Source organism: Charadrius vociferus, unplaced genomic scaffold (genome assembly GCF_000708025.1).
Source record: "Charadrius vociferus isolate BGI_N301 unplaced genomic scaffold, ASM70802v2 scaffold97, whole genome shotgun sequence".
Taxonomy (NCBI): Eukaryota; Metazoa; Chordata; class Aves; order Charadriiformes; family Charadriidae; genus Charadrius; species Charadrius vociferus.
Window position 1 is genome coordinate 2,235,214 of NW_009649316.1, and position 22,202 is coordinate 2,257,415.

Genomic DNA, 22,202 nt, shown 5'->3' on the forward strand with positions numbered 1-22,202 from the left:
ATCATTTTATAGCAAGAAAACTTTTGTCAGGGTTTATTATAAAGGAACAGCATAAGGAAACCAAATAAATAGTTGAATAGTTAACAGTATGCAATATAATAGTACTAAACTTCAATTACATAAAAATTAAACTTTGGAACAGCATCAATATGAAAGATTTTAGAAAACTAGGACTCAGTCCAAGATCCTCAGACCTGTACACTGCAAAAACCAGTCAATTTTGATACCCAGTTGGTCCCAGCTTTGTCCTCTGAGGGACCGTGTCAATTGAGAACCGTGACCCATCTGTATGGCTCCCTAATCCCACTCTGCCCCATCATACACATGCTGTTTGGAATTTCCAAGTGTCTAAGGGAGAGTGATTGGGCAGCATGAGGTATGAGTTGTGCTTCATTGTTTCAGAGGAAGCAGTATCTCCTTCCTCATCTGATAGCTATATTGAACAAGGTTATGCAATTTAGCCTAAGGATGCTTCTTTCTTCCTTAAAGCAGCAGTTAGAGGAACAGAAAGAAGGCAGCAATGACCTCATGCTCCCAGTAAAACCCCAGCTGGGTTCTCTGTGTGTGTGTGTGTAATCAAGGGCTGATTTATCATTAGTTGGACAAACTGTCTGATCTAAAATGGTGAAGTCAGTGGAGAAAACTTGAACAGAGCTACATCAGACCCTCTGTTATTTTCTTCCCCTCATCAACACTGTGCAGTCACACTGAGCTGGATTCTATTAGCACACCTCACCCAACACCGGAGGGGAAGGGTGTGATCTCTGCTGGCCCTCAGGAGTGACTGACTTGAGCAAATTCATCACACTCTGGAGCGGGACTTAACTGTGCTTCCAAATAAAGAAGTATCACCACTATGATCTGGAATTGTTTCACTGATACAGATTTCTTCACGTGTGGGACACATGCATCTCTTGCTAGAGAAGCACAGCTCACTTTGGCTATATGCCAGGCGAGTCTGGGTCTTTGACTTGATGTAAACTTAGAGAAATATATACACAGTACAGCTTTGAAATCTGTATGTCAAACCAGTTGATCAAATTCTTCCCTCATACAATTTTTAGATCAGTAGATAGTTCCACTGAAGTCAGGAGTGCTAAAAGGTGTTTGAGGAAAACCCAGCACTAAATATTTGCATTAAATGCCAAAACATATCCTAAAATATTCCTCTTGACATCTGTCACTGAAACACTTCCAATGTCTACTTCTCCAGAACACTGGAACAATTAACAAAAACTCTATCAAGCAACAAAAAAACGAAAGCAAGAAATAAAAATTACAAACAAAAATAAGCTTTTATCTTTGTTAAATTCCTGTCAGCCACTTGAAATCTTGTTTATCTGTTCCATGAAATTAAAAACTTGGCACATTTTCCTTGGATGCCATTTATCAACTTTTTTTTTTACCTAGAACATTTATTGCATATCAGAAATTCACTTGGCTAGGATATTTGTTTAGTAGAAAACTCTGCCTTCCAGTTATAGCTATGAAGCTCCACACAGTTCAGTAAATGAATTCTCCTGGTATATCTTGCAGCAATGGTTCCTCAAATTTAAATCGTTTGGAAATGGCTTTTTGCTCAGTTACTTTTTCTTTTTCTGACTGCCTACATTGTCCCAGCGTATATGAAGCCACTACAATTAGTTCTTCTGTCACTATGGATTCTTCCTCTTCAGTCTTCTCAGCATCTACTGATTTTTCAGAGGCAGAATCTGCATCTTTCTGGGTGACATCACTGGTCTCTCCTCCTGTACTCTTATTCCAGGCCCTGCAAGCAGGATTATCACTTTGTTCCAACCATGGATGTTGAAGACATTCTTCAGCGGTTGCCCGGTCCCTGCAGAGGAAGGAGAGCGTTAAAATAAATGTCCAAATGAATTTGAAATCCAGTACCTTGCAGAAGAGATCCATATAAATTATTCCAAGGATATGACTGTATTAAAGACAGATTGATAGAACTTCTTTTAGAAGTGCTGATAGATACCTTTTACCAAAAAAGACCAACAGCAGCCCAAGGAGATGAGCTGCCAACATTTAAAATAAAGTTCATAGAACCTTAAATATCACAGTTTATGCTCCCATGTTTCCAACAAACTTTCAAAGTTTATACAGATTATTTTTTTTTCCCATATAGAAAATTATCCAATCCTTACATTCTTAAAGAATTCCCATAGACAAGCAGTAGGCATTTTCAGTAGTTGACATGCCCCATGAAGAACTGGAAGTTACACAGAAAACACCTATTTTGAGACCTGGAATTTCCAATTTGCTGCCCATTGAAAAAAGCATACTAATGAACCAGAAAAGAGTAAGGTACTCTACCAACTCATCAAAAGTAAAAGGCACTAAGCACAGTTCATTTAAAAGACATCAGCAAGGTACCTGTAAAGAAAGTCAGTATACTGTACCACATGCTACAATTCATATACAGTTTTCTGAAATGAGTTTGAATTTTAATTACTAACTCTTGGACACATGCAGAACATGCAAGTTTGGAGGGAAATGGAGAACTTCTCTTTTCATATACATGAAAAATAATAGCACAAAAATATGAATAATCAAAGTTCCCTTACACTTTAAAAATGAAAATTCCAGCACTCGCTACATTTAAAATGAATCCAGTAAGACATATTAGCATATACAATCATGTATTTTACTTACTCAGGTTTCTTCACCAGCAGAGTTTTGATGAAATCCACAGCAGACTCTGATATGAGGTCAAAGTCTTCTCCAGAGTAACTTACGTTCATTTGAGATATATTTAAGAATGTTTCTTGTTTATCATCCCCTAAGAAAGGCGATATCCCTGTTAGCATAACATATGCCAGTACTCCAATGCTCCTAAATTAAAAGTAAAGAACAGAAAAACATTTTAGTGTTTGTTTTTTTTTTTTTTTTTAAAAAAAAACCCTTTACAGTAAAGTAAGTTATAATGACCATTAATTTGTTCAACTTACCACATGTCAGTTGCTGTACTGATTGGGTCATAACTCAGAATTTCAGGAGCTATTCAGGGGAAAAAAAAGTTCTATTTTGGTCATATGTAGACATAATACTGTAGTTATATAGTGCAATAACGGGCATGTGGTAAAATTCGTTATAAGCCATTTGAAGCATGACAGTCTTTTGAAATAGAGATATTTCTATTCAAGTTATTTAAGTGATTACTATCATTCATTGGTTTTATGCAAAACCAATTGTTTTCCTTTTATTGTTCTCTTCAGAAGCCAGGTCAGTCTCTTCCCCAATTAAGGAAGACATATACAAATTTCTTATGGAAAAATGAGAATTATCCAACAGTCCATATTCCAGCACTGAAACCAATACCCATATATACTATACAACTTAAAGATACTTTCAAGTACATTTCCAAGGCTTGGGATGATTTGCCTTATAAAAAAATAAATGTATACAAACCTTTACAAACTAACATATTCAGTCTCTGTATATGAATAGTTATTTCTAAACTTTTAATCCAAGTAGTACTTGTTATCACTGCTTGTAAGAATCATCTAAAGTGCGTACTCATCTTCAACACAAGCACACAATCATCATCGCTCATTAGACTGGCAAGGCTTGCCAGTTCTGGCTTTTACAGCAGTACCACATCCAAGTATTAACCTGATCTTTTCAACACAGTAACTACACAGCCAGCCTGCCATTCACTAAGTTGAGACAGTTTCTCTTTTCACTCCACCAGAGCCTGGACAGCCCCCTCAGGGCTACATCACTTATATAGTAACAACTTACCTACGTATTCTGGAGTTCCCATAATTTCTCTTAGTTCCTCACTGCTCTTCATTATTCTGGAAAGGCCAAAATCTACTATCTTAATGTCTCCCAGAGGAGACTTACTGGTTAGTAGAATATTTTGGGGCTGAAAAACAAGAGGAGGAGACTATCAGGAACTCCTAAATCTCCTGAGACCATATTACATAATTATTTGAGATCACGAGTAGCAATATTGCATTCCATAACAAGTACGATACCCAGGATCATTTATTTATTTATTTGTGGGGTTTCCTCCCCCAAGGTGAACTTGAAGACACACGTAGGCTAGAATGAGTGGCAGGATTTTCTGTTTATAACTGAGAATCAAACATCTACCTTTGTTAGCTTAGAACACATACAAAAGACATGCGAGTAGCTATCATTTAACAACAGCATATAAATACCTCCACATTGTACCTTTAGTCCTTCATATCACTTTTTTTACTCCTTTCTCCTAGCTTCCTTCCAATAGATGGTGTAAAATACCTCCTGTGGATGTGCATCCAAAAACACCCAATCATTTTAAAAGACCTGAACACATAAAACTATTTTGACTACACCTGTTTAAAGAAAGTCTGTTGCAACTGACCTCAATCTTGTTCAAAGTACAAATAATTGTATTACAGAATACTAACTGAAGAACAGTTTAAAAAAAATACAGCAGCCTGAAAAACAGGTTTTTAAGAGCATCACCTTTGGATAAACTTGTTTGCTCTGACGTCACTAGATCTTGGCTGTCATCCTTCAAAGCAGCTTTGTGGTCATTAAGAAGTTCCTTACCATCTACTTTGAATGTTAGCTTGGTTAAAAAAAAAATAAATCTGAAAACTAACTTTAGACAACAGGTCTTAGAGATTTTTTTGTAAATGAAGCATATCCTTGCAAAAAAAAGAAGTGTAACCCTCCCTGCCCCCAGGCCAGTGATCACACTGAGTTCTAACATTAACTTCTCCGAGTGGTAACACTGGCAGTTGACACTATTCATGCCTCTGATGAGCACAAGTTCCATGAAAGTGAAGCCTGCCTTTATTGAGAACCTGGATTGTCTTGCATCAGGGGTGGTTAAAGACGAAGGAAGGCAAAAGAATAAGAACATCGAAGCAACCACTGACTGATAATCCAACTGGATGAACTCCAACTTTTATACTTTTTCCCTACTCACTGGGCTGTGCCCTCCTCATCCCCTAGTCAATCACGAAGGCATGCTTTCACATGAACAGCCTCGTTTTTGAACACAGAAATAAAACTGTGCGAGAACCTTTTAGAAACCTCGTGCTCATTCTCCTTGCTGCAAGACCTAAATATAGGCAAGTTCTTTCATTCCTACAAAGTTAAACCATAGTATTTCAAACTAACTCCATGATGTTGTCAATCTATTTTCTGTTTGTAAATCTACATAGTAACAACAGCCCTTTTTTTTTTTTTTGCTTACAAACTGAGATCTGGTGGCTGTACAAAGGCTTTTGGAGCTGCACATTACCATACCCTTTATAGTTCACATTTGTTATTCTGTATTTGTATTAAAAAAGCAAACGTCCAAAAATGCTGACCATGCCTCCCTAATTAGCTTCTCAGATGTTCTTCCCAGTGGGAAATTTAGTTACTTTCTGAAGAGGCAAATAGAAAGCATAAGAAAAGCATTTGTTCTCTATATTTAAACAAGGAAGAGTTTAATGGAAACATTTCATGAAACCCTTGAGCCCTGTATTATAATATTTTAGTAATGTAGTTGCCAGAAGTTTTTGTCGTTTTTTAAAAAAATCTTATTACTCAAAACACACCTATGCAGAAAAAACCTGTCTGCAGTATGAATTGAGCCATGAACCTAAATCAATTCATAATGAAATATCAGTTGTTTTCTTCTTTTAAGGCATCATTATGGGGTTCAAGTGAAATGACAGTCTAAACACAAGTGTGAAACCTTAAAGAAGCCATAGCTTTGAACATACCATAGTTTTCAGCGCCACACAATTACTCTAAAGCTTTGAGAAAAGGAAGATAATTTTCCCACATCTGTACAGCTTTTTCTCTTTTGTTTTTCCACTGTTATAATACATCTAGGTTTGCCTAATGGCCATTAGCCCACAAAGGCAAGAGAGACACAGGCCACAGGCTCTCCTGGTAGTCGTTCTGAAGAGGGCCTTTCACTTTTACCATCAAGCATTAATGAAATGGTAACTGTCAAATGGCAACATTTAAAAGCCTCCCCCTCTACTGCAGTAACACTTAAAGGTTCCAATTTAGATCCTCTTATGTTGTGCACTGAACAAAAACCTAAAAAAAAAAAATCCTGCCTAAATGGACAGTCTGAATGGATGTACTTTACTGCAAGATTGGTATGTGCACAGAAACCACATGATGTGGCCACATGAGTCTAGCCCAATGTCACATTCGCATGGCCAGAAACAGGTACCTTTGGAAAGATTATAAAAACAAGAAAAAAAGTTGTGTATTTCCAGTCATATTGTCAGCAGAAATTTGGGGTTTAGGAATTTGAGATTTTTGGTTATACCTGTATCATCACACTAGAGTAACAGCGGTGAAAAGCATCATTTGCCAATGCAAGTACTAGCCAGTAACATTTTCCACCTAAGTTGGACTAAAAAGAGCATAGCTTTCTTGGCACTATGAACTTCAGTGCAAAGGCCGAAGTAAATGCAATATATACAAAGATCTGTTCTCATGTAGAAACTCTAGAAACTTATTCTGCAAATCACACAAATAGTTTGTTGCAAGTGTACTCAGTAAAATGGGATACCTACCCTTCAACCCTACATTGCCAGCTGGTTTTGGAATCTTGTAAACTGACTATACAACGGCAAAATCCATATATTGCAAATTTGCTATTTCAGGAGTTTCTATGAACCTATGGCCCTAATGTTTCTTGTATCTTTAGTTGATAGAAGAATATGACTAAGGACACATAATAAAAGTCATGTTTTTAAACTAATCAATGCCTTACCTTAACCTGCAACATTAAGTATCTAATTTTATAATACTGTAAAAAAAGAAAAATCAGATCCCTAGAAGACAGGAGTTATCCAAGGAACAGTGGGCAGAAACAGGAAAAAACAAACTACCCAAGATATACCACCTACATTGTGTGTAAATATACTAAAGCAGGCTAATCAGTTTGTCCAAAAAAACCTCAAGACTCCCATATCTTTAAGCAATTGAAATGTAACAGCATAATTTGCTTGGGGGTTGGGTTGTTTTGGTCCATGTGTACAAGCGGAAAAATGCAACAGTCACTAAAAGAATACACATATTAGACTGGCATCACACTTTACTCCACAGAATAAGCAATGCAAGTCTCTAAGAAATAAGTCTATAATCAAAAAAGGTTTGTAGAACCTGGATACTCTATACCTGCCTGTTAATAAACAGCTTTGCTCTAATCACTATAAAGGTTTGAACTCCAGACTAAATTGTTCTTTTGCCTTGAAAAAAATAATTTCATTTTTAACTCTTTTCTTAATTTCCTGGGTGTTCCTTTAGACAAAGAATACTATGCTTCTCAGTACTACAGTTCTGTGTAATAAACATTCCACCTTAATCCACCCAGAAAACTCAGTTGAGAAAATTAATCTAATTTTTTAACACACCAATTCTTTTGTAATTGCATTAGCTTGCTTTCTGAATATTTGTGTGAAATGACACTCTAAATTTCAAACAATGATTTTGCTAGTTGTCTTCACTGTACACAACACGTTGAAAACAATATAGAAAGAAAAGAAAGTTGTCTGCTGGATAACCAGTGTAATATATAGCGTAGGAGAGTGCTGCTTGGAGCAGTCATTCTCCCAGACCCAAGGGCTATATAAGGCTCTTGTGTACAGTGGAAGTAGGTAAAAAGACAGCTAGTCCTTCCTCAACCCCCACGCCTTTTTAAATTCTCTTCCATTCCAAACTACTTCAAGCTTTTACCAAACACCACTTCAAGACCAAGTCAAACAGCAAAAACATGGAGAAAGGAGTCTTCCCTTACTCTGCAGCTTTTATGTACCACTAAGAGGAGATGAAAGACTCCTGACTAGAATCTATGCACACCCTGCAAATTAAATAGCATCAACACAACACTGTCGAGTGATATTTAATTTGCACACAGTAGCTTTATTATTTGCTCTTTCTCCAAGTCAAAACTGGATTACATGATTGTATTTTGCTATTAAAACCAAGCCATTTTTCAACCATCTTTCAGGAGAACCATACTTTTGGAAAGAAATTGTCAAGTGGCAACCCTGCTAGGCCACATCAAAATACCCCATTTTTCTGCAGTGTTTAGTCTCATAGGAAAAATCTTGCATCTATTAAGGGAGCAGACAGAAGCTAAAGCAAGCTAGCTGTCAGTGTCATAGATCTGGTTGGTTAGATTTGTAATACAAAAACTACAACAACAAGCTGACAATCACATACTGACAACCATTTTGACGTAAATTCTTCCAGTCACGGAGCCTGACTTTTTTGAAGGTGCAACACAGGAAAATTGGATGGACCTTTCCAAAGGTATTTGTACCAGACAAATGAAAGGGAAACTTTTAGAGACCCAAATGTGAAACCAATAGCACAAGGAAAACATTTTAGCAAGTATTTGTAAATTTTTTGGTATTGGCAAACACCTTGCTTACCAGCAGTACACTTTGCACAAGTCTTCCTAATGTAGCCTCACAAAACTAAGTATTTAGTAAATTCTGTAGTGCTGTAAGCACTAGGTAAAGCAACATGAGCCATACTATACAACAGAAGATGGTTTGAGGCCAGGGGGTTAAGAAACATACAGCCAAAACCAGCATCCAACTTCAAATTTTAGTTCCTTGAAAAACAGGCTTTTTTTTTTTTTAAGTCTTGCAAAGGCTGTGGGTCAATCAGTGTTTGCAACATTTGCAAGTCACTGTTTTTAATCCTACAGTTTCCATTATTATTTGCCAATATTTCGAAGACTTCCCTAAACCTTATTTTGCAAAAAACTAATAGTCTTATATAGTACATAAGTAATCACACTGCAATTAAGACTCCTTTTAAGATCCACTTTTCAAAAACACATTGCACACTGCAGTAATGTATAAACATATTAAACACTGGACAATTTGCTCTGCTAATTAAGTTTTGTAAGCCAGCAAAGCAATGCTGGATCTTTTACTGAGAACTGAGGATGCTCACTTTTATAACAAGTTTTCTGATCAGTTAGAAAGAGTTTGTAAGTGAGCTTTTCCTGAACTTTGAAAAAGCTACCTGTCAGCAAGCTGTAATCAACACCCCAGTCTACTTTCGCCATTAAGAAAAGTACTGTAGTCAAATAAACCACAACACATTTCTGATTATAGACACTCAGCTGATAGTGCTCAGGAACACCACAGCTTTAAATACAAACATGCATAAATACATACTGTTCACAAAAGACATGCTTTAATTTTACACACTTCGCTTCAGGTAAATTCAACAGAAGTATTTTTGGCCAACACAGTAGAGACACCAAGTCTTTAAGGAATTCTAGCAGCTCATTTTCAGTCCTTCTGAGCACTTACTCTCACATCACTTGCTAAATTTTTTTCATTAATTATTTAAGTACAATTATTAATACTGTATGTGTATGACTAAGTCAAGGGGCTACAGAAAGTTTTAAAGGATACCAGAAATAATTTGAATAAATGGTGGGAAAACCAGGCAGGTGAGATCTGTGTGCAAATATTATTCATCATCTGCTTTAGCTGATGAATGGTGCATGATGTGCTAGGTTATATATTAAGTATGTACAGCTTGATACTGGAATCTACTGGTAGCTTTGTACCACTGCCGAAATGCAATTAAGTGTAATTAAGGCTCTCAGCAACAGAACAGAAGCAGCATGTAGCAGCTTGCTACATACTTAGTAAATATGGGAATCGGACATGTAAAAGACAATTTGAAAATTTTAATGCAAGATACTTCATTATTACGAAGCAAGGCATTATAAAGAGTAGTTCAACCTCAAAATGAGATAAAATTGCATCTTCCATATGAGTATGAACAGAAGCTGAAGAAAATTATTTGCACCTTGCTGCCAATGGAAGATGATAGTTTTCTGGATCCCTGTTAAAACTCCCTCCTTAACCATAAGTGATACTCTGGATTTTGTCTGACTACTTTTCTCTTGCTTTGAGTCAAAACTATTTGCAGTAAGAAAAATATTTACTCCAGTAAATCATGATAATTGATATACCAATAGGGTGGTGGCCAACTAGTTGGCAGTAAATGACAAACATTTAAATTAAGTTTTACAGTAATTAAAAAATAAATATTTACATGTATTTATAAATATATATTTATATTGTAAAATATAAATATATTTAACACATTAATATACTCTTTACCAGTCCTAAATGTGCACTTCATTCTGAAACATTAAACTTCATACTACTAGTGTCTCTGCCATCCTTCTGCTTCATTAAAACTCAAGTCAATACAAAAACTAACCTATTTTTAATGGCCACATAATACCCAGACATTTATACTGCACTTTAAAATGAGCCAGGTCTTACCTAAAGTACTGATTCACAATTTAAGGTGCAATGCAAGTCCACTTTTGACTTTATTACATTTCACTTAATCAAACGAAGTTTAAATTTAACATAATCACAGAAACTCCCCAAAAGGATTGCAACCCTGGTGGCTACTGCATCTCAAAGTTGAATGTTACCATCCAAGGAATAACTAAGTAACAACTGTGTTATTTACAAATTAGCATTAGTATGACATATAACCAATAAGAATGTCAGCAGCTAAGAAATTAATGAGAAAAATACAGCAACAATCTTACCTTTAAGTCAAGATGAACCACATTGTTTCTGTGCAAGAATGAAACTCCTTCTAAGATCTGCTTCATAAGTCGTTTAACATCTTTTTCTTTGAAGGCTTCCTCTCTTTCAGCCACGCACTGGTCAAAGATTTCACCTCCAGCAGCACTATGGAACAATATGAATTTTATTATTTCAAAGACTAAGGTATAGTACCCATTTTGTTCTGGCTGCACTACTTTATTTAGCATAAGCAAGATCAGCAGGCAGTAGCATCCAATACTGATATTTTCAGTCATTAAACATTTGGCAAGCTTTTACAGCCTAGGAAGACTTCTCTGCAGTAAGACAGCTTTGGAGAGAAGCTAAGATCTTAGCCATTTACATTAGAGAATATGAATACTACAGAAACTTTTGGAACGATTTTGAAAATACTACTGACTATGCTTTAAGATTGATGTTACATTTGTTTGAGGGCAATGTTTACATAAAAGGTGTGCCTTTTGCCATTCTTATGAAACTACATGGAAATTTGGCCAAGGTAAGCCTTTATAAACATAAAACAAAACAGCCCCACTCCCAATTCTTCCCAAAACACTTTACATTTAATCTTTTGAGTATGTGCAAAGTTTATAATTGAATTGTTTGTGAAGTCTCTGGTATACAGGGATGCATTAAGTTTCTAAACGGCTTTCATCTAAAAATACTTTTGAAAATTTTAGCTCTCAGCTTGCTTCCTTATCTTTTGCCTGTATATGTTTAATAACAAAAAATATAAGAATAACTACAGATGAATGAATGTTTTTCAAATATTCTGAGGCTACATGCAGCTGCAACATGTACAACATAACTATGTAGCGCCAAGAGTAGAAAGAGAGCAGAGGCTCCATCTTGAAACAAGCATGGGCATAAGAACATCAGAACAGAATCATTTTGCATATGGATTGTTGAATTACTACTGAGTAACATATAAATGAAATCAATACATACACACTTTGTTCTGCATGAAATTCTGTAATTAGCCCTTCTTAGTGAGAGATGGTGAAACCCCCGAGGACAGTATCTTCTCCAGTTACCCAAAACTGTGACTTGCCAAACCTGACTTGGCACAAGCATTAATCTTTATTGATGCATAGTCATCTATTCTACCTCTGCTTGCTCTTTTCTAATAAATTGTATTATCTAGGCAATCCAGAAGACAGAGGCACATTCAACAAGGATGTAACAGCAGATCAGAGTTCTACAAAAATGGTACATTTGGATTATGCACCCTCATAACAAGAACACTTAAATATACTCAAATTTTCATTTTGCCTATACTTAGATGCTACAGTCCTAGTATCTTAAAATGCCTCATGGTTTATAAAAGTTTTTTGCCTTCCCCAATATTCTCATTACTGTTGTTTAAAATTCTCCCCACAGATTGTCTTACAAGAAAAAAAAATTTAAGACGATTACATCTTAACTTTTTCTACAGTTTTATATTTCTGTTCTATAGGCTTGCTAACCAGTAGAGCAGTACAATTTGATTTACTAAACTAAAATTTTCTTTTAAAAAAAAGAGAAGTCCATTAAATAATTCTCTTTGATACAGGGTGAAGAAAATAGAGTTCAAGAATAAAATTAAAGGAGTATTAATACTTTAATTCCTCTAGAAAACTTGCATATGCCTGACACTATCACATCTTTCTTCAGCACATTTATGTGGAAAAAGATAGTAATATTTCAGCTTTTAACAGATTCAAATATTAATGGTATTTTTTAAATGGACACGGGATAATGTATTTTAATATTCTAAAACAAATTCCTTTAAAAAGCAACATTAATTGTTACTATGACTTCAAGATATGTATAGAAAAACATCTACTGAAATCAATAAAATTAAACTCTCTACTTTAAGAATGCCATATGGTACTTGGAAGAATGATTTAATTCCTTATAGAGTAAATTACAATGCACATACAGTGATAAGATCTACTACCAAAATTACTAACACGATGTATTTTACAGCAACAACCCTGGGATTTTGCTGGTATAGTTCTGCCACTTAAAATAAGCAAACAGTACTTTTGCTATTTAGTTCTGTGAAATAGGATTTATGCCCCAAAACTGCTGTTGTCAACCAGGAATCACACTTTCTTTTTAATAGACCCAGCCAAAAAACTGGCAAAGGGGGAGCCTTATAAAGCCCTGTTTGCTATACGTCTACTTGGTAGACATCTGGTACAATTAAGTTACGCTAATAAACAAGTTAACATTGAAGTAGGCACCAAGGTAAAATGTAAGCTACCTAGAATTTTAATACTACATGTAAAACAATGAATTAAATGTGTTAAAAGTCAAGGCAATAGAAGTTGAAGCATACAGGGTCCCATCCCTGAAATCAAGAGACAGCACTACCCAACCATATGAGAGAATAAACCCCTGGACCAAGAAAACTTTTTTTTGAACAGGTATTTAAGTACTTGTGAGGATGTCTACGCTTATCAGTGTTTTTAAGAGCGAGACAAGCAAATACAGCCCTTACACATACACACCCACTTCATGACTTATGAAACATAGCCATTCCCAACCACCACAGACAAATACACTTAGCTTTACAAAAAAATTTCTCATGGAAAGATTTCATGCAAGGTTTCATTTTTTGATCAACTATGCTATTAAGGATGCAGATAGAACACCTTCTTTCAGACAATTCATTCTATCCAAAAATTACTACATTCAAACAAGTAACTAGTGACCCTTTACAAGAGTATGGGGAAATCTGTTACTGCAAGACTATTTTGTGTATTGTTGCTGTGGATTGATTCCCTTTAGCAAAACAGTCAGCCAGTGTGAGCCAACCCAGTCACAAGTGGTTGGAAGTACAATGTCAAAATGAACGCCAAAAAGAATCTCTCGCACATCTATGCCAAGTTTTGCCAAGCTCCTTAACAATACTTTCAGCTCAGCTATTTTGTATTCCCTAGCTAGAGTTCAGGGAAAAAAAAAAACTTAATCAAAATGCAAAAGGGATTATAATGCCTGCTAGGAAAGTATTATGGGCACATCATTGCTATGATTTCCATATACTTGTAGAGCAGGAGTTCTCTGGTGTTTTTAACATTTACTCATTTTTCCTCCAGAAGCACATCTTCCGTTAAGCTGTAGCTTTTCTAATGGTCATTATGAAATAACAGCTTTACAAACCACTGGGCACCCCCACCCACCTCCACAGAAAATGTTTCTACGGGATAAAAGCAAAGAATTGTTCTTAGAATGCCATATGTTACTTGTCTTTAGGAAAACAAACCATCTTGATCTGAAAAAAAATGGATAAGGAAATATTTAAGAGCACAACATTTTGAAATCCAGTGTTACTTAGGACACATTATTTCACTAGTACACGCTCCCTTAGCGTACAAAAAAACCTACGAGACATACAAATTCTTTCCAAACTTAAAAGCTACAGCAGTCAGAATTCTTTACTATTTTGTTTACGAAAGTACTGATGTGCTATTAACTCCTGTGTAGTTTCAAGTAAAATCCAACTGCTCTTCATCAATGAAAAGCATGCTAACATTTTATTACTGCTTATCAGTATAAATGAGCTAAAAGTCAGTTGGAAGTCTGGAGCATTAATCTTGGTTACAATTATGTTGACTTTATATTCAATGGAGACTGCTTATCTTCCTTCAAACATACCTTAACAATACACAGTACAGAATTCAGCATCCTACTTCTTTCAAGTGCACTTCCAATACACTACCACAGTCATTTAGTGTATCCTTAGAAAAAGACTGAACAAACCTATTTCAGGGCATCTGAAAAAACTAAAACTCCCAGCTTTAATGGATCAGACATTAAGACAGTCTTCTGAAACTCAGGAGTACAAATCCTCAGAGTGCATATATGTTGATAACGAGTTCCAAGAACACACTTAATTTCAAATGCTGAGTGAGACCATATACAGTCTGCAAGGGCACAAAATTTACTTCCTGGATCTTGCGCTCTGTCAAACATCTTTCTTGAAAAGGTTATCTTTGGAAGATAAATGGAAACTCAACTGCTTTCTGTATACAGCTTATATTACAAGATGATCACACAAAGGTGGTTGTAACAGTATCAACAAAAGTTCACATTCACTACTGCTGACACTCATAACCCCCCCTTCCTTGGCTAGGCATACCAATAGATTGTAAGCAAACAAGCAAATTTACTAAGAATTTTTCCAGTGTAAGGCTACCATAACATACCAGTGTGCCCAAAAACTGAGAAAAACTGTAAATTCGTATCTGAAAAGAGGACACACGGGAAGAGAAGTGTCCAAATGCACTAAGCGGTAGATACTGTTCTTTTAAGTTCTTGGTTCTCAGACAATTTTTTTTTTGTCTTGGCCCTTCCAAGCAGGCAGCCCAAGAACTGAATGAAATGCAAACCGAAGGAAACTAACACCATTTGAGAAGTTTTCCCCTAAAACTTTTTAAAGAGCTCCAGTCTTGATTTGAGACTGCTATCTATAGCATTGTTAATTACTCTAATAGACAAGATGCAAACGTTGGAGCAACACAGTTATTCCTGATTACAGTGGTTTTGCTTCAAGTTCTGTCTGTTGAATCCCATGCCAAATGAATCATTTCCTGCTACCAGACTCCTACTTTAACCGGTCACACCTCCAGTAAATACTGTCCAAGACAATACAAGTGGTAACATTATCCAGGTCCAAATAACTATAGGTGAAAAAAAGCACTTCATCCAGCAAATCCAACTTCATCCAACAAATAAACCCCGACCATGTCTTCAAGATGATAAAGACAACTTTTTTTCTCTTTTAAAGTAAGCATAACAGAAATCTACAATTTCTACACAAGACCCTGGAAGGTAATTACTCAGTTCAGAAGCTCTTCACAGAAAAATACTTAACAGCTTGCCTGCAAACGGCCTACGAATATCATCTATCCCTTCCATAGATGGGTAAACATGTGGTGATGAACACTTATAAAAAACACCAGTTCTTCAGCTCTGTTGCTTGCTCTTTCAGAAGAAATTAGAAAGAGCCAGGTAGGTTACTTTCAAATATTGAGCCCAAAAGTTATAAAAGGAAAAAAGCAAATATGATATCTGATGTCTCAGGTTTTCCAGATTGCATCTCCACCTTTTTCAGCAAAAGTCCAGTTTTCTTTTTCATTCATTCCATTCTCACTGACATACAGAAACACGACTGACCAACAGATTAATTCCAGGCTTTACATATTACCCCTTCAGACTCACCCCTTCAACTCCTACTTAAATCCTCCGTCCGAGGTCTTGTGCCAACAAACAGAAGTCAGAAACTGTTGTCAGGGTGGATGCAGACAGCCACCAATTTGCTACACTGCAGCTGAAGCCAACACTGTAATGCCTCATTGCTTCACAGTGCTCAGAACTTAGTATTAACAGTTAGTGATGAATTTTAAGTTTGTTTTCTGTCAAAAATTGATATTGCTTGAAAGACAACCCTCCATGTAGCATTAGTACTTCTCTTCATGAAGGCAAAGCACTAACTGTCATGTCCCATCCCCTCCTCTCCCCATCAGATTCAGCATCAAGACAAGAAGCTTTAAAACCTTAACAGATAAAGTTAGTGGCCATCAATTAAGTATTTGTTTTTCTCCTTCCCAAGATAAAGATCTGCCACACAGACCATCAAGCTTAATAGAGACTGAAATGCCCTAGAGAAGCTTGCAGTCAAGATATGTTCTTTAATCATCTGCATACAGAATGTCCGAAATTTACTAACATTCATACCTGTTTTGTTGCAACATGTCTCTGGAACATGCTGACATTAAAGAAGCATCAGACATATTTGCTGAAGTCAGGGAAAGACTGTTTTTGTAATTTACAACTCTAACACACAGCTACTTATCTGAAACAAGGTATGACTGTTTGATGCATATAAAAGCAATAATGTTGCTAACTACCTAGTTAATATTTTCGATTAAAAAAGTTTAGCAATTGTATCAAAACAATTCAGTTCTAAAAGAAAACTAGCAATTTTACATTAAAATTATCACAAAACCCATTGCTCATATCAAGCTTTGGATTCTAGTCCTCACATGATATCCCTACAGGATCCAGAAATTTAAACTGCATTCTAGTTGGATCTGTGCTGCTAGTGTTTAAAAAAATATGCATTTATGAGTCTTCAGTAACAGCATTTAAAACTCTAGAAGCTCTGTCACACCTTTGCACTATAACAGGTACTTGAATATTTCATAAATCATGAATTCCATAAGGGCACAATTAAGTTGAAAAAAATGTATTCTAGAAGGAAGTGTGCCTTAACAAACAGTCTCATTCCATTTCACTGAACTTTGAAGATACAGTTTCTTTTAACTTCTAAACAAGATCTGATTGGGACACAAGATTTCTCACCATTCGTTTTTGTTATCAAGAATGAAAAGAACTATAGAAACTAGATTTATTTAGCAGACAGGTTAAGTCACTTCTTAACTATGGAGCCTCACTGTTCCTCTCCTAATTATTTAAAATCCATAGAGCTTGAACAGGACCTTAACAGAGTTCAGCAGCAACAAGCATTTAGCTGCCTCTTGGAACATAGACATCAAATATCTAAGCCACTAGAGTATTAGATGAACAGTCACAACAGCTGCAGAAACTCCCATCTGGACAAACTCAAGGGGAAAAACAACCACAGAGACAAACATAGTCACACATTAAATCTCATTTGAAAGAACCTATTCTAGGTCTGAATCCTCCTACTCTCTTTCTTCCCCCAAAAGATAATGATTTAGAGAGCCTTTCCTTGTAGATCATAGGGATTTTTACAGTTTGTTTCACAATGATGTTGCTTTCAATACCATTTTCACAACTGGTAAAAAAACCCTAGATTTCACCCCATCAGTGAAATAAATTTCATTTTTTGAACAGATACTCATTGCTTCTTTCCTATTCCTCTTTTGCAAGTAGGGAGTGTACACAGTTTATATTTCACTAAAGACTAGCTACATAAATTATAGTTCAGCTTTGAAAGATACTACGTAATTGGAAAAATTTATTATAAACTGCAGTAGTTATATGACTGCACATAACTTCTTGTAATACTGACTTTCTTAGCAATTCTTTTTGAACTCAAGCAAGTGTAACAGGCAAGCAATAAAATCTTTTCACATTATACATATTGACACACAGTATTTTTACATTTTTTTTTTTAAGCAAATACTACACACGGTTATTCAGCAATTATTATAGTACTTACTATTCCAGGACCAAAATCATCTCTGTTGCAGTTTCATAAACTTCATGCAAGTTAATGACCCATAGATTGCATTGTGCCAGCTCAAGGACTGCAATTTCATGGATTATTTCCATCCGACAGTCTTGGCCCTTTCTTCTTTTTCTCATGAATTTGGCCGCAAACTCTCTTTCAGTGTCTTTCTGGATACACTTCTTCACCACTGCAAATTTGCCTCTGAAATGAAAGAATAATTTTAAATTAAAATTAAGTTCCTTAGTGACAACATTAGCATGGCCCTTACAAATTAACGTTACAGGAAACTTGAACTAAATCACTATTAATGAATACATTTAAAATATATTGTAAATTTAGAAACATGCCTTGCTGAATGATAGTCCCTACACTTAAGTTGGGAACATCACAAGCCAGAATGTAATTTAACCTCCATTAAAAATAAGGACTTAAACCTATCAATTCAAGGAACATCAATTTCAAAAAACACAGAATAAACAAGCTGTGCTAGTTTGCCAGATTAAGGTATCCTCAAACCTTTCATTAAAAAAATCTGGCAGAAACCAAAGTGTACAAACAGGCAATTAAGCTTTCTGTGACTATGTTACAATAACCTCAGTAATTGCCCAACTATTGTTTTCTAAAGTATCCTACCATATTCAAGGCAACAGCAACCAGAACTCTTATCGAATAACTGCTCAAAATCCTGTCCCATTTGCCATGTAATATCCAGACTCTGCTCTACATTGTCAAAAATGGCACTTTGTATTTTTACCATAATGTGTCTCAAATGATAACAGCCAGCGTTTTTTTACTAACAGTATATGTCTCAAATAACAGCCAGCGTTTTTTTACTAACAGTTCTCAAAATCTCCTATTCTCAGTCTCACTGTATAAGAAACATAGAATCATAGAATGGTTTAGGTTGGAAAGGACCTTCACAGATCATCTAGTTCCACCCCACCAGGCAGGGACACCTTCCGTAGATTAGGATGCTCAAAGCCCTGTCCAACCTGGCCTTGAACACCTCCAGGGATGGAGCATCCACAACTTCCCTGGGCAATTTGTTCCAGTGCCTCACCACCCTCACAGTGAAAATTTTTTTCCTAATGTCTATTCTAGATTTACCCTCTTCCAGTTTAAAGCCATTACCCCTCATCCTATCACTACATGCCCTTGTAAAAAGTCCCTCTCCAACCTTCTTGTAGGCCCCCCTTCAGATACTGGAAGGCTGCTATAAGGTCTCCCCGGAGTCTTTTCTTCTCTGGGCTGAACAACCCCAACTCTCTCAGACTGTCTTCATAGGAGAGATGCTCCAGCCCTCTAATCATCTTTGTTCCCCTGCTCTGGACCCACTCTAACAGATCCATATCATTCTTATGTTGAGGGCCCCATGGATCATTACAAAAAACATTAAGCAGTTTGACCAACACAAAGCTTTCAAACAAAATTTTTGCGACAATGCTAATGTGAATACAAACACACTGAGCAGAACTGAGCATAATGCTTAACCCACATTAATGAGCGCCATTTCTGACAAAACACACAACCGATGAGTTACACCAAGCCAGCAGGCTAGCTAAAACCACACTGCAGCACTTACGTCAGAAGACTTCCTCCACAGCATTCTGGACTGAAGTGTCTGCACTAAACTTCCTTGCAATAGAGTCCCACGCCACCTGCTCCACTTAGTTCCATGCATATAGCATGGATTTTTTAGACTAAAAAGGTCTATTAATTAACAAATATCTGTCACATAATACAATGATGAATTCTCATACTTTGAAGTATGGCAAACTTTTTTTAGTTCTTACCATAAAGGTACAATGTTCATCAAAGCTATCTTTATATATATGTAAAAATTTTCTTGTAAAGCTGCAGACTTTGGAGAGTCCTTGGAGGTCTTTATTTTTGTTCTTTAACTGATCATAGCATTGCTGAAACCAAAATAGGAATCCTCATCTGGTTTGGAATACAATTACATGGGCTTTGCCTCTCCTATCTCCAAGCTGCAGTTCACAGATTTAACCAATTCAGCTCATGTCAAAGTTTTCACCCTCACAGCTCATAACCTATTGGTAGATTGCTATCCATGAAATATAACTGATAAAAGAAGTTGTGGTCAGCTTACTTATAATAGGCATTTGTTTCAAAATTACCCAGTCAAAATGAGTTAAGTCAAATAAGATCCCACAAAGTGGGTATTTGCTAGGCAATCTCACTAAAATAATCTGCCTTGTAACCGCTGATTCAGCCACAGGAATATTATTTTGCATAAGCACACATTATCAACAGCACAATAAGTATTAATACTATATCAGAGCACAGCCCAGATGCCTGTGAAGGCAGACAAACAGTAAGAATATGCTTTCAATGTCTTGAATCTAATTTTGGGGGGAGAAAGTTCTAATATATACACATTAAGACAATATTAAAGATTATAGGAAAATAATATTATAAGATTTTGGAGCACTAGGAAATTGTGGTTAAAAGATCATTATTAAATGTGTTAATCAATGTAGAGTTACCACAGAATACCACAGGAGGAACAGACACCTAAAGGCTAACAACCTGTGCTAGGTGCCTGGTACACATCCATCAAAAAACATATTCCCAATCCTCAAAATATTGCAAGAATCATGTTTCTTTTCGGTAGATTTCTAATCAGCTTGTGACACTAGTGTTGCAGCTGCAAGTATAAACACCCCTCCTGCACTGCAATCCTAACCATGACAGACCAATCTTCCTTATGTAGCCAGTGAAAAGGATTTTAACTTATTATAAAAACATGCATCTGTATGGATAAATGCGTACCTTAATATTGTACATGAATCAAAGTGTTCCTTGCTGAAGTTTGGCACCAAAACCAAAAACAGCACAGGGAAAAAAAACCCTAGCAACTATGGTAAAATAAAAACCAACAGATAAAAAGAAATTGATAGACTAACAGACAAGCCCTTTAACAGCAACTTATTGTAACACCTGGTAGATACTAAGCCTTTATACCAAAAACCTAGACCCCTGGGTTCAGCCTTCTCTATTTTTCTGAAATAGTCTCTGAATGCACAGTTTCCTTCTGACTGAATGTCACCTTAGCGCAGAGTCAAAAGCTTTTAATTCTAGCACTGGTGAAGGGCCTAGAGAAAGCAGTTTAGAAAAGTTTGAAGTCTCTATAATACATCTTTCAAGAAGCACAGCTTTGTTTTGCAGTACATACAGAATCAATCTGGAAGCAAGTTAATTAGCCTAATGAGTACCAATGTTGCCAATTCATTGCATGTTAGTCACTACGGAAATAAAACAGTATTCACAGGGCAGCAAGAAACATCAAGAGCCACCACTGTGTGTGGCCACGCATGTCCTGTTTAGCTGAGCTGGCCAGAAGCCTGATAGGTGATGTAATTAAAAGGACAGGTTACACAGGAGTTCAGCCAGCTGACAAATACTAATTCTTAGTTGTTTAAGACCAAGAATCCTGCCCAGATTCTTTATGGTTATACCTATAATTAGAGCTATTATAACTACTGCCTGTAGAACTCCTCTTTTCCCAATACAATCCCAAAAAAGATCAAGCTTGACAAACCTGATGTTTATAACTAATAGAACTAATTACAGGCAGCAATCTAGATTCATGTCTGAGACAAATTTCAGAGCTAGGATCCAAAGATACCATCCACTGTATGGTTAAGCCAAAAGATAAATTTGTAAAGAATTTCTTTTTGATGGAGACAGAATAGTAGATAAGATATAAACAAGCTTTCCCATGAAGTACACATTGCATACAATTAATCTCTGCTTTTTTTTTTTAAATCTATTAGATTGAAAATAGTATTAGAACAGAGCATTGCTAGCTTAGCTGTATTGAGAAAAGCTAGCAGTGAGAACATTGCGTTGAAGGAAAAACAACTTTGAGAAATACTTAATGTGTATTTCCAAATTTAAAAACTGACTACTAGTCATCCAAACACAAACAAAAATGCTTTGAAGGGAGACATGAATAGGAAACTTGAAGTAGTTCTCAGTCTTCACAAGAGTCTCATTCAAGAGTTATGATTTAAGATAAATCATATCTGATTACAAAGAAGTTCAATGTCATCTTTTCAGATTGCCAACAGAATTAACATTGTTTCATCTGGCATACATTATGGCTTAAAGGAAAAGTCTCAAATCACAAATCAAATGTCAAATCAGATAAGCAGGAACATTTATGTCACACCAGTTAATTTTGGTTGTCCTAGGCTCAGAAGAACAGAGGACTAGCCTTACTTTAATGATTATTTTTAAAGTGACCTAAAAAACACTGTCGCTATAACAACTGCAGAAATAATAGTAATTCCTGTGAAGATATTTACTTTTCACAAAGTTCAGAAAAGTTTTGAGATCCACAAAATTATATGCAATTTATTAAATAATTCCTATCAAACATTTTT

General features: G+C 36.0%; 1 protein-coding gene across 1 annotated transcript in view; it reads right to left on the reverse strand.

The window, feature by feature from the left end:
- Positions 1–1,017: 1,017 nt before the first annotated feature.
- The window catches only part of STK17A (serine/threonine kinase 17a), a 22,783-nt gene continuing 1,598 nt past the window's right edge, over positions 1,018–22,202 (reverse strand). Inside the window, exons 2-7 of the mRNA XM_009889435.1 lie at positions 17,782–17,994; positions 10,568–10,712; positions 3,751–3,877; positions 2,958–3,006; positions 2,662–2,841; positions 1,018–1,837 (exon numbers count right to left, since the gene is read on the reverse strand). Coding sequence (XP_009887737.1) covers positions 1,504–1,837; positions 2,662–2,841; positions 2,958–3,006; positions 3,751–3,877; positions 10,568–10,712; positions 17,782–17,994 — 1,048 coding nt within the window. The 3' untranslated portion in view covers positions 1,018–1,503. The remainder of the gene's footprint in view (positions 1,838–2,661; positions 2,842–2,957; positions 3,007–3,750; positions 3,878–10,567; positions 10,713–17,781; positions 17,995–22,202) is intronic.